The sequence below is a fragment of the Mus musculus genome, chromosome 17 (genome assembly GCF_000001635.26).
Source record: "Mus musculus strain C57BL/6J chromosome 17, GRCm38.p6 C57BL/6J".
NCBI classification, from domain to species: domain Eukaryota; kingdom Metazoa; phylum Chordata; class Mammalia; order Rodentia; family Muridae; genus Mus; species Mus musculus.
This window is the reverse complement of record NC_000083.6, coordinates 35,132,269-35,147,338: the sequence shown is the minus strand read 5'-3', so window position 1 is coordinate 35,147,338 and position 15,070 is coordinate 35,132,269. Positions and strand designations below refer to the sequence as shown.

Below are 15,070 nucleotides of genomic sequence, written 5' to 3'. Positions count from 1 at the left end.
GAAAAGGTACTCGAAACTACTAGGCAAAGGAGCCAGGAAAATCCGACTTTTATTTCTTAAATACTGTGAAGGAAGGGGGGAAGTGGTCCCCTGGTGAGAAAGCTAGGGGTCATCAGCAAATGCCCGATGGGCATTAGGGAAGCGCTGGGGGCTGTAGTTGGGATCTTCCTGCAGTCGTTTTTGGATATCAGACCGGAGCTAGAAAGAAAACACAAGCAGGTCAGGAGCAGCCCTGGTTTCAGACCTATGATCCCAGAAAGCACAAAGACCAACCCTTAGGAAATACGTTCCCCACCAGCCATGCTGGCAAGCCCAATATGAGATTGCTAAGCCTTCCCAAATGCCACAAGGAAAACCCTGACCATCAAGGGAAGCAGGATCCTGGCCCAACCCCTCCCAACAGACCATCCCTATTCTGCTGCAAAGTGGGGGCACCTGCTGCCTGTAGCTCTCCTGAACCTCTGGTGCCTCCAGGTCCCGGCTCAGGCTCTCGGGGCTTGTCAGGGGCCGAGCTCCGGCTGCCTTAGCTGCCCGGCTCACTGCCTCTGAGAGTAGCAGCTGGGGGCCCTCACCCTGCATTGTCTGGGGGACAGGTTGAGAGGGAAAAGGGGATCAATATCAGACCCAGTGCCACCACCCAGTTCACCCTTTCCATTAGATAACCAGTGTCTATACTAGTATAGGGCAGGGAACACCCTGCACATGGTTCTGACAGCAAAGAAGGCACCAGCAGGTCAAATCACCTAGGATTCGGAGCTAGCTATTCTTCATTACACACCTAATCACTTGGGAGGTGACACAGCTGAGGAACCAGAACTGCCAGAAAACAGTAAGGTTGAAGGCCCGTATACCAATGTACCAATCATGAACAAGTCTGACTCACAAACAGGCTTCCTAACTAGATGAAGAGACTGAACTAGCAAGCAAAAGCCTCTAGCTCAACAAGGGTACTGGACAGAGACACAGCCGCAGCAAAGAGACCAACCTTTCGTCTCTTGGCAGGCATGCCACTGAGGTAGGCATCACTCAGGGGCGGCTGAGGTTTCACCTTCCGCTGGCTCTGAATGTCCTGCTGGATAATAGGGACCCATTCCTGGGGAGGAAAGGATTTGCCATAATTCCCACAACTTACAGCTCTTTAACCCACTGGGTCACCTCCTGCCACTTACAGGGGGGACTGCAGCTGCCCAGGGTTCTGCATCAGCTGAAGCTCCATCCTGTTCATCTCGGGAACCTCCTTCAGGAGCAGGGGGCGGGCCTCGGGACATGGCTTCTTCTGCTGTTGTTCCAGGGGCTGGGGAAGCATTCTCTCTCTAGAAAGCATTTAACAGGAAGGTCCAGACTTCAGAATTCTTTGCTCCCAAGCCCCTTTTCTCACAGCCATCTACTCCATATTATTCGGCTTCTCAAACAGTACCTGAGGTTCAGGGGAAGTTCTTTCTGCTCCCTGAACTTCCATCGGCTCTTCAGGAAGTGTCTGTGAAATTGGTCAAAGAAATATAAAGGGGATGTGGTGGGAGGGGCTGCTCCAGGCCATCTCTTCAGTTTCTTTACATCCTGACACCACCCCCTATTGGATCCCTTACCTGAGGAGGATCACCAACCCTACGAACATATCTGAGGATGGCGTCGGGACCCACAGGCATGTGCTCCAAGACCACCTGAAGCCTCAGTCCCATCATGGTTGTCAGCCAGCTCACCAAGGATGGATTCACCCCGCGAGACATGCGGCGCTGAGGGCCAGAAAACAGATTGACCATATAACTCTCAAGCTACTTTTGCAATCTATTACATCCAGGGCAACAGGTAGAGTATTTGGAGAAGAAAATTAAAACTCACAGGACATAACAAAAAAGCCAGAGACCTAGAATTGGGTGGTACTTACAATTCGACCATTGATGACAGCAGCAAGCTCCATTTGCTGTCCCCCCAAGCAGTGGAGGTTCAGGGCCAAGCATTCAAACAGGCCCTGGTTACACAGCTCCAGCAACCGGGCTCCAAATCCACTGTCTGCGGGGAGGATGTGAGAGAGCACATGATTCTGGCAGTCGTGCGTGGACAGGACACACTACCTGTGATTGGCTGGCCCCCAGCCTGACCTGTACAGTGCAGCACATGAGCAGCAATGCTGTTAAACTGCTCTTGGAGAAATTCTAAATTTGTCCGGATGATATCCACACCTGGCTGAACCTGTACCAAAGACTGAGACAAGACACACCAAGAACTCCGTTTCAGTACTTTAAGATCTAGAAGAGGAAGCAGGCAGACAGACAGACAGACACACACACACACACCCAACCCAAACCCTGACTGGAAGGAAACAGACAAAGGACACTTACAAAACTCTCCCTTACATACTCTTCCAGCCCAGTGATCAGTGTGTGGGTCGCCATCTGTAGGAAACACCACAGGTCAGGTTTTGCCCACAGCCTTCAAAAGCCTTTCTCCTACCCCCTACAACCCCAGGGCTTGGGCTGAAGCACAACTTTCACTGTCTAACAGGCAGGCAGGCAGGATTAAAAAAGAGGGCCGGGAAGAAGAAAACCTCTGCGATCTGGGCTCTCACTTACCCGGATGTTGCTAGGCGTGGGCTCCTGGCCACCCAGGTAGTGCTGGTGGAAGAAAGATCGCAGCTGTGGCTGGAGCCGCTGCAGTGGCTGGAAATGGCCATGGAGAAGCATCACCACATCCACCATGGAGAAATTCTGGCACAGGAGAGAGAGCAGAGCTCCGAAGAATCCTAGGGAAAGGGAGGGAGGGACAGAAGTGAGCGACTACCTTCACTTGCTTGCCTAGCCCCATAGACCATCAGCTAATCCCATCTTACTAGTAAAGGAGGGCCACTACCTCCCCTGGCTGCTATTTCCCCAAACTGTAACACCCACATCTTGCTTACCAAGGGCGCCATCAGCCCCAGGCTCAAAGATGTTGCTGGATCCACTGAGGCGTTGGATGAAGGCAGCGATACTCTCACTGCTGCCAGCTCGAGCCCCCAAGGAGCCCAGGAGGGAGCTCAACACGCCCTGCACCACTGAGGTGAAAAACTCTGGTGGCAGGCTCTCAGGACCTAAGCCTCCAGGGCTTGCTGTTCCACCAGAAGGAGACCCTGGTGGGGGTGTGCTCTGCTGCTCTGGGGCAGGGGGTGGGGGTGGAGGAGGTGGAGGGGGTGGAGGGGCAGTCTGTGATGCCTAGAAGAAGGAATTAAGAATAGAAGATAAAGACCACAAGATCAAGAATATAAAATTGCACTGCGGACACAAACAACAGGCCTGTAAGAGGTGAGAGAGCTAGATTCTGATCTTGACTTTAAAAAACAAAACAAACAAACCTATTTTATCACTGTATTTATTGTGTATGGGCATTCTGCTTTCCTATATGTCTGAGAAATGTGTGTATCTATTTCCCATAGAGACCAGAAGAGGGTGCTGAATTCCCTGGAACTGGAGTTCCAGATGGCTGTGAACCACCTTGTGGGTGCTAAGAATCAATCCCAGGTCCTCTGCAAGAACAACAAGAACCAGCTCTGATCTCAGCGTCTTAGGACACTGAATGGATAAGCCACTCCAGAGCTGTCACTCAGCAGCTAGAGAACCACAACAGAATACCATTGCTCTATGAGCCTGGGGGTAAAAAGGGCAGTACAGCCGGCCACTCACCTGCAAAAAATCAGTCATGCCCTGGAGAAAAGCAGGGACACCAGGCATTGCCACAGTGATGGTGGGAGAAGCCATGCCTGGCCCCCCAGCCCCTGGCCCTGCAGGCCCCAGCAGATTTCCCAGGAGCTGAGAGAACTGAAGATCAGCTGCAGAGGGCTGAGGAGGTGGAGGCTGGGCAGGACCCCCAGGAGCAGGGCCAGCTGTGGTAGCTGTGTTGGTAGTACCAGCACTAGCTGAAGCAGTGGCAGGAGCTGGAGCTGGAGCCGGAGCCGGAGCTGGAGCCTGGGCCTGGGCCTGGGCCTGAGCCTGGGCCTGGGCCTGAGCCTGAGCCATTCCTGGAGTCCCCTGAGCTGTCAGGAACCAAGGAGAGTACAATGTGAACAAGAGCCATATTCTAGCTGCCTCATTCCCATCTCATCTTTCCAGCAGGAAAACAAAAACTAAGTGTGTCCACTCCACAGGGACTAGGTGTGACCAGTGAGCAGGACAGGGAGGGTCATCAGGCACTGCTGCATGGATGCTCATTGGCCTTATTAGCTCAGGCTAACTTACAAGTCTAGAGTCCACGATGTCCTTGAACTGTTATCCTCCAGTCCCAGCCTCCCAGGCACTGTCATACCCAGTGGCAGCTGGAAATGTCTAAAGTTTGAGCTAGGAAAGAACAGGACTCACCCACAAGAACAGGCTGCATAAGAAGTTGCCCCACAAGGCCGCTCACCATCTGGGCCAATGAAGTGTTTGTACCCAGCCCAGCGCCCTGCTGGGGAACAGGAGGATTCAGTCTTGTCCTTCCAACAATCCACCAGGATTTCCCCACTGGTACTTCCCCCAACCCTTGCTCACCAGAGCTCCAGAGACTGGAGGTCCCCCAGGATGGGAAGGCCGAGCCTGTGGAGGAGTTGGCCGGGCAATCACCACCCGAGTTGGTGCTGTTGGGAAGCCGGGCACCTGCTGTCCTGTGTGTAGCAAAAAGAGACATCAAAGAAAGCTGAGGGTTCAGTCCTTGCCTGCCAGCAAACAATGCCCACCACCATGAACTACGCCCCACCGCCCAGTCCTCCCCTTCCAGGTCATTACCTGCGGCCGCGGAGGCAACAGCTGCCACCATGGCCTGATGAGTGATCTGGTGGGCGACGGCGTGCATGAACTCAGGGGGCAGGGAGGGCAGCTGGATGAGGGTGGAGCCTGGGGGGTGGGTCTGATGTAACCTTGAACCTGGACCCCTTCAGCCCACCCACTCAGCCCTACCCCTTTTTCTACCCAGAGCTCTCAGCCTACACTCATCATCTTGTTCTTACCCAGGGTCTGTCCATGACCAGGAGGTCCCAGTGGACCAGTGGGAGCACTTGGCACACCACCAGGCTGTGCTCCAGAATCTGAGCAAGCAGACAGACAGACAGAAAACTGTCAGAATGTGGGGCCAAGGCCATCCACCCGTCATGCCTCCAAAACCCTGCCCTGTCCCCATGGCAACAGGAAGGCTGGGTTCCCTTCACACAAATCCAAGGCCAAAGCACCTCCCTTGAGCCCTTCCCACATAGCACTGGCCTTCCCTCCCTGCTCCCACGGCTCTCTTCTGCCAGTAACTGTCCTAACTCACCTTGAATGTTCATGTGCATCATGACCACGGGCTCCACACTCTGGTGGGAAATCCGGATGACCCGTGGGTGGCTGGAGGCTGGTGGCGGTGCTGGCCCTGGTGGGGGAGCTCCTTCAGTTGATGAATCAACAGTGGTGGAAGAGGGAGGCAGGGATGTGGCCTGGGCAGAACCTGGGGTTGCTGCCTCCGCACCAGGAGCTGGTGGAGGCCGAGCCCCATTGCCTGTCATGGTCACAGTAGTCCCCACATTGATCTGGAAGAGAGATGGACATGCAGACAGATAGGTATGAGAAACACAAGAGCCTAATCCAGAGTGCCAGGAGAGTCACCTCTAAAGACTCCATAGCTTCACCAGCACAGCCTCCCCAGGCTTCTTGCTTTCCAGCCTCCCAGAAGCCAGGAGTCGTCCTCCTGGACCATGCTCCCTGCTCTCCTGCCAGCCAGGCTCCTCGCACTCACCTGAATGGGAATGGCTGCCTGCTGGAGCACCATGGGAGTCGTGTAGTGAGACATAGGCCGAACCACGTGCAGGTGCCGTGGGGGTGCACAGGCTAGATTGCAGCGCAGATCAGACAATGCCACGAAAGTGTTGCCCAGTAGCCGCAGGCTCTCCCCAACCAAGTTGATCAACCTCTGGTCCTCCTCACGGCCCTCATGCTGTACCCAGGTCAAACCCAGAAAAGCATGATATTAAGAACAGGGATGGGGAGAGGGGAATGGAATATGGAGTGTTAAAAATGAATTAAAAATAAATAAAAGAAAGCAAAGAAAAAAAGAGCAAGAACAGGGATGACTGCCTCTGAAACTATGCCATGCCCTCTGTCTCTGGAAGCTTCTGCATAAACCAAAGCGTTCCCCCCCCCCCAACAACAAAAAAAAAATCTCAAATAAATTCTATTCAATACACATATGGAATTTTCTACAAAACATGGCATATATTAAGCAACCACCTGAAATTCTTTTTATTCTGTACGTTCCCTGAACAATGAAGGACATGCTGACTGTCACCACCCCCATCACAGGATGCTCTCCTACTGAGGATTCTGTGCTAATCCTGAGGACAGTGAAGGACTATGTGTGCCTCAGTCTGCGGCTCTGAGGTACTAGGAAGGGAGGCACTGAAGGGCTCACGTTGTTGTTGTAGTCTGTGGTGGCAGCAGCGCCCAGGACCTCGCAGTAGCGCTGTAGGAAAGGCTGAAGACGGCGCTGCAAGCGCTGAAGCTCCTGGAGCACCTCCACGTGCTCTGCGGGGGAAGGGTGGCTGCGGACACAGAGGCCAGTGAGTGACGCTGTCCTCAGAGTCCTACCATCCCCAGGGACTCTCTCAGCCAAGAGGAGAAGGCAAAGTGCTCCCATCCCCCAGCAGTGCTGTGCAAAGGAGCACAAACCTAGACAAGGCCTCTGCTCCACGGCTCCAGGGGCATCCGAGATCACCCTGCCTTCTGCAAGGCTGCCAGGCCTACCCACCTTTATCTACATGAGCTGACCTCTGACCCCGCTATACTACGACTGAAAGATCCACCCCTGGCAACCACTTTCCTCTCCTCACAGCCTTCCCAGTCCAAGTCCCCAAAGGCTTCCTGCATCACTCACTTGGGTGCATTTGTCTCTGGCGCGGGAGCTGGGCCTGCGGGAGCTGGGCCTGCGGGAGCTGGGCCTGAGGGCGCAAGCTCTGGAGTCTGGGTTGGGGGACGTTCCTCCATTTCTTCTGACTCCATGGGCTCTCGAGGAGGAGCTTCACTTTCGACTGGTTCTGATGTTTGTGAGTTCAAGGCTACCGTCTCTGAGGCCACAGTCTGCGGTGTCTGCGGGGGTGGCTGACTGGCCTGAGCTTGGGTTCCCCCTCGACACTGAGGGTGGAAGAAGAGACAGGACACCAAAGGCACAAAATATTACTGCTGTTGAGCTTTATGCAGATCAAACAAGAGTGGAAATGGCTCCCCAAAAGCAGGGCTATGCATTCCTGTGACCGGCAGAAACTGGATCACAGTATCTACAGTGTTTACAGAGAGGAAATGCTCTCCTCATTTCCACAAAGAGAGGAAATGATCCCAGGCTGCAACTATAACACACTGACAAAGGTAGGATACCCCTAAACTGAACAAGACAGTTAGGGTACCCTTAAACTGAACAAGACAGTTAAGATAGTTAAAAAGTGCCTGGTGGCGGTGGCACACAACTTTATTCCCAGCACTCAGGAGGCAGAGGCAAGCAGATCTTTGTGTGGTCAAGGGCAGCCTCATCTACAGAGTGAGTTCCCGGACAGCCAACAACCAAACAAACAAAAAGCGAAAAAAGGAAGGAAATTTAAAAACTTCAGCATGCAGCCATGCATGGTCTCTCAAACCTATACTCAGAGCACTTTGAGAAGAGGAGCTAGAAGGTACTCTGAGTTCAAGGGCAGCCCAAGACAGTGTGAGTAAAAGAAGTGGGGTGGTAATGGCTACTTCTTTAAGGGAAGGATGTCTATGGTATCATCTGGCAAGTCTGACATGAAGTCTTCACACAGCAGGGGTCAGAAGGCTTGGCAGCCACACACAGCAGTGGCACAGGCCTGTGAGTCTCACCTGAGAAGCTGAGGCATGCAGTCTGGCAGCAGTGACACAGCCTCACAAGGACACTATCTATCTCTGCCTAAGAGAACTACAGAGGAAACCCCAGACTAGGGAGCCAGCCTCCCGCAGCCCATGTAGACCTTGCCAGGAATGTTCTTATTGCAAGACCACGAGAGGAACACAAAATCAACTCCAGCCTACCAGACTTGCCCACTCACCTCCATCCGGGACAGTAAGGTCTGTATATCCCTAATCATGTGCTGAGCCATCACCAGCCGGACCCGGGGCTCACTCTATAAGACAAGGATGTTCACGGCAGGTCTGAGAGAAATTCATGAGCTCCACAACATACTAAACCAGTTCCCAGGCATCTCCTCAGCCAGGTCCTCCCCCATCTCATGGCCTCCTTCTCCCAGATCCCCTTCCCTGACCCTCCCAGGCCCCTCAATACCTGAATTGGGGCCTGTTCCATGTTGATGTGAACATCCACAGCAGAGCCGTCACTCTGGGGAAAGGGCAAGGGAAGTTGCTCTGGGAGAAGCCACATACTAAAACCTTCACGCTACCAATTCCTTCCTAGAGCCCCTACCCTCCTTTCTTCAAAAACTGAGGCCAGTACCAATCAGAGTGCTTTCCAAACCAAATGCAATCTTTCAAGACACTTATCTTCCAAGCTCCCTGCAGCTGCCATAACCAAAGCTACTCTTCCCAACAAAACCCTCCCACGTAAGAAACAAAGGCTCACAGGAAGATTGAAGGTTCCAACCATGACATAGCTGTTGGCATTCCGGTCATGAACAGAAGCCCCAGGGCCCCGAGTGCCAGGCAGGGGTGCCCCACCATGAGTTGCTGAGGCAGAGCCTGTCCCAGAAGATGCTCCAGAAGGAAGCTGAGTCTGAGGAGGAGCCCGTTCCACCAGGTGAATAACCTTTCCCCCAACGTCTGCAGAAAAAAAGATACACAGCAAACCTCTTAAGTACATAAATGGATGCCTCCCTCCAGACAGCAGCCTTAAGCTCAGCAGCCCCAGCCCCTTACTGTACTCCTGGAGCTTCTTGTCGTCTTGTAGGACCCGGCCCTGGTAGATGAGCCGCTGTTTCTCGGAAGGGATGCTGACAGAGGCAGCTATGTGTTCCTTAAACTCCTTTACATTCATCTGAAAGGAGAGCCATGCACTGATATCAGAAAGTGAGAGAAAGAATGAAGAGGGAGGAACACCTGACTTCAGATGCCAACATCAAAATCAGACAGTCTCACTAGCCAACTATATCAACAGGCCGATATTTATTATGTCCATAAATAAATAAATAAATAAATAAATAAATAAAAGAGTGTGGCTAGAGAAATGGCTCGGTGATTAAGAGCTCATACTGGTCTTGCAGAGGACTCCAGTTCAATTTCCAACATCCACGTTGGGCAGCAGCTCACAACTACTGGTAAACACAGCTTTAGGAGACTCAGTGTCTCTGGCTTCTATGAGCGTTTGTACCCAGAGGCAGAGACACATACCAATACATAATTAAAAATAAGTGGGACGTGGTGTGTATGCCTCCAGCATTTGAGAGGCAGAAGCAGGTGGATCTCTTGTGAGTTTGAGGCCTGCCTGCTTTACGTAGTGAGTTCTAAAATAGTCAGACCAATGTACAGAGATTAAATTAATTTAAAAAAAAATCCAAATCACAACAACAGTAAATAACTAAAACCTATACGAAAGAAGCCGAATAGCTCTCCCTTTCTCCCTCTCTGCTATCCAGTATCTAGAGATACCAGTGATCCTTTTCTAAACTAAAACAATAGCAGGTGTTCAAGGCCATAATCTCAAAGCTGAATGCAGATAGACAGGCACTGGCACAGCCACTAATCTCAAGGATACAGAGCTAGGTGGATCTGACTACCAGGACAGCCATGACTGCAAAGTGAAACCCTGACTTAAAACACAAAATGAAGCAAGCAGGGCGTGGTGGCGCACGCCTTTAATCCCAGCACTCCGGAGGCAGAGGCAGGCGGATTTCTGAGTTCGAGGTTGTTACAACCATCTGTAACAAAGTAGGGGCTATAGTTTGGGGCTATAGTTTCCTAACTTCCACATGAAGAAAAGGCCACAGGTTGCAGAGTCTGACCTTCTCAGGCACCAAGTGCACACAAGGTGCACATGTGTATTTCCAGAGAAAGCACTCACATATAAAATAAAAACAAATACAATCTTCTAAAAGAAACCAAAAATACACACAACCCAAAACAACCATTACCACCATGGGGTTGGGAGGCAGGGTCTGGAAAGATAACTAACAAAGGTCAGAAAGGAACACACAATATACGGTTCAGTAGTAAGTGCTCTGTGCTAGGTCCAAGGTTCAGTACCCATCAGAACCACATACATGCAATAAATAAATAAATAAAAATAAGGGAAGGTGGAAAAAAAGAACAAACAAACCAAAAATAGCAATAGCATACAACTGAAATTCCAAGCTTGGAAAGCAGAGACAGGAGGATCATGAGTACAAGACCATCAGTTCTAAGACATTTCACTATGTAAGAAAAAAAGGACCAAGCCAAGTCAGATGTGGTCCTCTGTTATAGTGCATATAATCCTAGCACATAGACGACCACATAGACGACGAAGGCACAGTGGTCAGAGGCCAAAGTTAGCCTGGGCTATAGGAGATCCTGTGCCCACCTCCCGGAAAGACATTAAGTAATTCTTGGTAGGGCCAAATTAACTATCACATGTACCTACAGACAAAAGTCTATGTGGCTTTTTAAATATCTGCTTTAAAAACCACAAAAATGACCTCCTCATGGTGGTTGTCTCAAAGAATTATGCAGTGGCCACAGTGCACTAAGGTCAGGAGGCTCAAACCATGCCTCAGCTATTGACAAGTCTACTTCACAGTGGATGAAAGCAGGTTTCCTTAATCTTATAAAAATAGTACCAAGCTGTGAACACTCTGTTTAAAAAAAAAAAAAAAAAACCCACACCAAACTTGTCTGAGGTCCCTGTGACACACCATTCTTGTCCAAGGTGCCCCCTGTGTTGTGTCTGGTCCCAAAGGCCAGAGTCATGTCTGTCTCTTTGGGCTGGGGTCTGCACAGAACAGGTATAGATCCCTCCTCTCTACTTTCCTCTTCACTGAGTTCTGTCAAAGTGAAGACAGACTCCAAATCGGCCTCACTCAACAGTAACCACATCCCCTCACTCAATAGGTACATCAGATGTCCTATCCAGTAAGGGACAAAAGAGTCAATGACAAGAAAATCAGGCGCATCCTTCTACAAAGTACTGGTGTCTCACCTGGGCCCCCACAATAAAAGTCCGAGTCTGAGAGTCCAGGGTCTTCACCAGTACCTCCAGGCTGTCAGGCTCCTCCATAGCGGTACTGGCACTATCACTCGGCTCCATGGCCGACAGCTCTCTAAAGAAGAACGAGGGGGGGGGGTTCGCTGTCGGTCGCACTGTATTTTATACACCCGGAAGCCTCTCTGGACCCAATCTCCGCCCCAATCCCTTCAAAGTTTCTCATACACAAGCAGATATATTCATCCTCCTTCTCATCCCCCCTTTTTGATTCGGGGGCACAGGAACAGAAACACAAAGGGTAGGAGATCGACGGCATAGGGAGATGAAGGACGAGAGGTGGGAGGGGCTCCACCATGCCAATCACAATAGGGAGAGCCAGTTGGGCTAGGAATCAGGGAAGCAAGCACGAGACCGACCAGAGGCCAGTGTCATCACCGGTCGCGACCGAGCAAGCGCCCGAGAGATCGGGAAATCCTAGGACAACGCGAGGGGTGGGGGGAGGGTCGCGCTAGACTCGGCAGAGAAAAGTGGCTTCGCGCACGCGCAGCACCACAATCGAACCCGCCTAAATCACCACCGACCCAAGACCGCGGACACTCACGGGAGGCTGGACGGGCTCGCTGACCGCCCCCGCCTTCCGCCTCCGCCTCTCCTCGGTATTCCAGCAACACGACTTAACCAACACGCGACCAAACACATACAAACACACATACACAGCCCACCACCCTGTGGCTCCGCCCCCGACGTCCCCACGGTACCGTCACTTCCGGTCTCCCCCAACCTGGCACCAAGGGCCACTTCCGTTTCCCCGATCGTATTTGGGGGGATCTCGAGGCGGTACTTCCGGCTCCCCCAGTCTCCCCCGATTTACTTTCGTGGGGCACGATGAGAAAGTCCACAGCCCCGAACAGTGAGTTTCTGGGGGGCGAGACGGGCCCGGGCCGGCCGAGATGGGAGGGAGCCGACCACCCGGAGGAGCCGCCGCCGCCGCCGTCGTCGCCCGGGGGACCGCACTGCGCCTGCGTGAGCGGCGCCACGCGTGCGCACACTCTAAGTACTTCCCCGCCCCCCTCCGGCTATGTGCGTTTCTTCCCTGCGCGCGCCAGAGTGCAACCGGACCGGGGTGGCTACTGGAAACGCCTAAAGAAAAATGACTGAGTGAGATGCTGTAATTTCCTCGAGAAAAATTGTGAGACTTGTGTGGAGTGCACCTCGTTAATCAACGTCCCATCTTGATGGTCAGAGACGTTTACAGGCACAATTCTAACTACCTAAAACTCTGCAAGACCTCTGGTCCTCCCATCATTTCTGTTCTTCCGGAAGCCACTCTTTTTCGTGGACGGCTGGTGGCGTTCCGCGGGCTGTGTTTGCTTGTGCCCGACTCTAGTTCCTGGCGGGATTAGGCCGGTTGGGCTCTTTGCAGACTTTGAGCATCCTGTTTATTGAGATCTCCGAGGGAGTGCCATGTTTAAGGATAAAAAAAAATTCTATTGCATTTTTTGGTTTTGAGACATTTCTGCTGCTTTTTAAGAGCTTTGTAGAAAAAAAGAAAGAAAAGAGAACGGGTGCCTTGCGGATCAGATTAAAGGACAAGACTTTAAGAAGGGACCAAGGGAATGGAGAGATGGCTCAAGAGATGAAGAGCACTGTCTGCTCTTCCAGAGGTCCTGAGTTCAATTCCCAGCAACTACATGGTGGCTCACAACCATCCGTAATGAGATCTGACACCCTCTTCTGGTGTGTCTGAAGACAGCGACAGTGTACTCACATACATAAAATAAATAAATCTTTAAAAAAGGAAAAGAAAAGCCGGGCGTGGTGGTGCACACCTTTAATCCCAGCACTTGGGAGGCAGAGGCAGGCGGATTTCTGAGTTCGAGGCCAGCCTGGTCTACAAAGTGAGTTCAAGGACAGCCAGGGCTACACAGAGAAACCCTGTCTCAAAAACAAACAAATAAAATAAAATAAATAAAATAAAATAAAATAAAATAGAAAAGAAAAGAAGGAAGAAAAAGAAAGGGGATTGAAAGGCCCACCGCCAAGGGAGTTGAACGGTTAAGTTTTTCTCTCTCTGCATTCTTCCCCACTTATTCTTAGATGCCAGTACTGATGAGACTTCCAGTAAGCATTGTATGATGAGACTTTTACATGCTGTCTCACTGTTACCCTGAATTGCCTGGAACTCATAAGGACAATGTTCCCCCCACCACCACCCAGTGCAGGGTTGTGTGTCACTCTAATAGACTATATTTACGTTTTGAATTTTTTTTTTCCAAGATAGGATTTCACTATGTAAGTCTGGATGTCCTGTAACTCACAGAAACCCACCTGCCTCTGCATCCCAGATGCTGGGATAATAGAAGTTAAATATTTTTAAAAATACTTTTCGGGGATGGAGGAGGGGTGTATGGCCTGCGTCTGCAACAGCACAGTGCAAATGTGGAGATCCGAGGGAAATGTGGTGTCCTCTCACTGTGTGGGGACCAGGGGATCTTCAGCTTGGGTTGCCATCTGCCAAGTACCCTCACTGCTGAGCCACTTCCCCAGTCCCACATTTAGTATTTTATTATAAAAATTTCTGCCGGGCGGTGGTGGCGCATGCCTTTAATCCCAGCATGTGGGAGGCAGAGGCAGGCGGATTTCTGAGTTCAAGGCCAGCCTGGTCTACAGAGTGAGTGCTAGGACAGCCAGGGCTACACAGAGAAACTCTGTCTCAAAAAAACAAAAATAAAGCCGGGCGTGGTGGTGCACACCTTTAATCCCAGCACTTGGGAGGCAGAGGCAGGCGGATTTCTGAGTTCGAGGCCAGCCTGGTCTACAGAGTGAGTTCCAGGACAGCCAGGGCTACACAGAGAAACCCTGTCTCAAAAACAAACAAACAAACAAATAAATAAAAATTTCATGGGCTAGAGAGAAGTCCTGAGTTCAATTCCTGGCAGCCATATAGTGGCTCACAACCATCTGTAATTGGATCCGATGCCCTCTTCTGGTGTGTCTGAAGACAGCTACAGTGTACTCATATGAATAAAATAAATTAATAAATCTTTAAAAATCACTACCAGCAATTGCAGTGGGTGCTTTGCAGTTACTGATGATAATGGGTATTTCCTTCAGACTTGATGTATGCATGGTCCCATTTAATCCTGAGACTAATGGGTTGCCCATTCCAGAGATGGGGAAAACAGAGATAGAAATTAGTACAGTTGCCCCAGGAGGCTGGATCGTTGTTACCTCTGAGTCTGCTTGGTATGCATGAGTCCCCACATCTAACAGTCAAGTCAGGGGTTAGACCCACTCTTGTGTTTGGTTGTTTTTTTTTTTTTTTTTTTTTTTGGTTTTTGGAGACAGGGTTTCTCTGTATAGCTCTCTGGCTGTCCTGGAACTCACTTTGTAGACCAGGCTGGCCTCGAACTCAGGCCTGTCTCTGCCTCCCAAGTGCTGGGATTAAAGGCATGTGCCATCACACCCAGCAGACCCACTCTTTTTTTTTTTTTTTTTTTTTTTTTGGTTTTTTCGAGACAGGGTTTCTCTGTGTTGCCTTGGCTGTCCTGGAACTCACTCTGTAGACCAGGCTGGCCTCGAACTCAGAAATCCGCCTGCCTCTGCCTCCCGAGTGCTGGGATTAAAGGCGTGCGCCACCTCGCCCGGCAGCAGACCCACTCTTAATACTAGTGTTACACTTGCGTCTAATAGAATGTCTTCACTACCACCAAAATCTGAATAAACGTGAGCCCATTTGTCAGTGAGCTTTTCCTTCATGTGTTCTTACCAGTTCCCCTACTATACTCTCACAGGAGAAATGCAAGCTGGGCAAAGTGGCACAAGCCTTTAATCACTTGGGAGACAAAGGCAGGCAGATGATCTCTATGAGTCCAGCTGGCTTATGTAGTGAATCCCTGGACAACCAAAGTGACATAGTGAAACCCTATCAGAGAGAGAGAGAGAGAGAAAGAAGGGGTGG

The 15,070-nt window shown here is 51.1% G+C and overlaps 1 protein-coding gene across 47 annotated transcripts; it reads right to left on the bottom strand.

The window, feature by feature from the left end:
* Positions 1-17: 17 nt before the first annotated feature.
* Bag6 (BCL2-associated athanogene 6) lies at positions 18-12,183 on the bottom strand. 47 transcript variants are annotated; one of them, NM_001372260.1, is made up of 26 exons: positions 11,868-12,126; positions 11,104-11,224; positions 8,850-8,967; positions 8,557-8,753; positions 8,263-8,316; positions 8,030-8,104; positions 6,850-7,106; positions 6,388-6,517; positions 5,716-5,913; positions 5,257-5,509; positions 4,955-5,032; positions 4,734-4,841; positions 4,500-4,612; positions 4,329-4,416; positions 3,657-4,006; positions 2,897-3,188; positions 2,571-2,740; positions 2,340-2,393; positions 2,100-2,202; positions 1,886-2,010; positions 1,587-1,733; positions 1,418-1,477; positions 1,170-1,313; positions 986-1,093; positions 436-582; positions 18-198 (listed from the first exon to the last, which is right to left on the bottom strand). In NM_001372260.1, exons 2-26 carry the CDS (start codon positions 11,209-11,211, stop codon positions 103-105), a joined length of 3,573 nt encoding a protein of 1,190 aa, NP_001359189.1. In that variant the 5' UTR covers positions 11,212-11,224; positions 11,868-12,126; the 3' UTR covers positions 18-102. The 47 variants fall into 47 exon arrangements, with proteins under 47 accessions (NP_001359189.1, XP_017172921.1, NP_001359190.1 ...); XM_017317432.2 differs by having other exon boundaries at positions 986-1,072; positions 11,711-11,875; NM_001372261.1 differs by lacking the exon at positions 11,868-12,126 and adding an exon at positions 11,711-11,839 and having other exon boundaries at positions 4,329-4,413.
* Positions 12,184-15,070: the final 2,887 nt, after the last annotated feature.

Excerpts from the sequence above, each read along its gene's own strand:
- Bag6 (XM_006524118.4), bottom strand. The coding sequence starts at position 11,820 with ATGTGTGTTTGTATGTGTTTGGTCGCGTGTTGGTTAAGTCGTGTTGCT. Across the intron at positions 7,107-8,029 it reads CCTTACTGTCCCGGATGGAG|TGTCGAGGGGGAACCCAAGC; the intron begins GTGAGTGGGCAA and ends TTCCACCCTCAG. Across the intron at positions 199-435 it reads AGGAGAGCTACAGGCAGCAG|CTCCGGTCTGATATCCAAAA; the intron begins GTGCCCCCACTT and ends TTTTCTTTCTAG.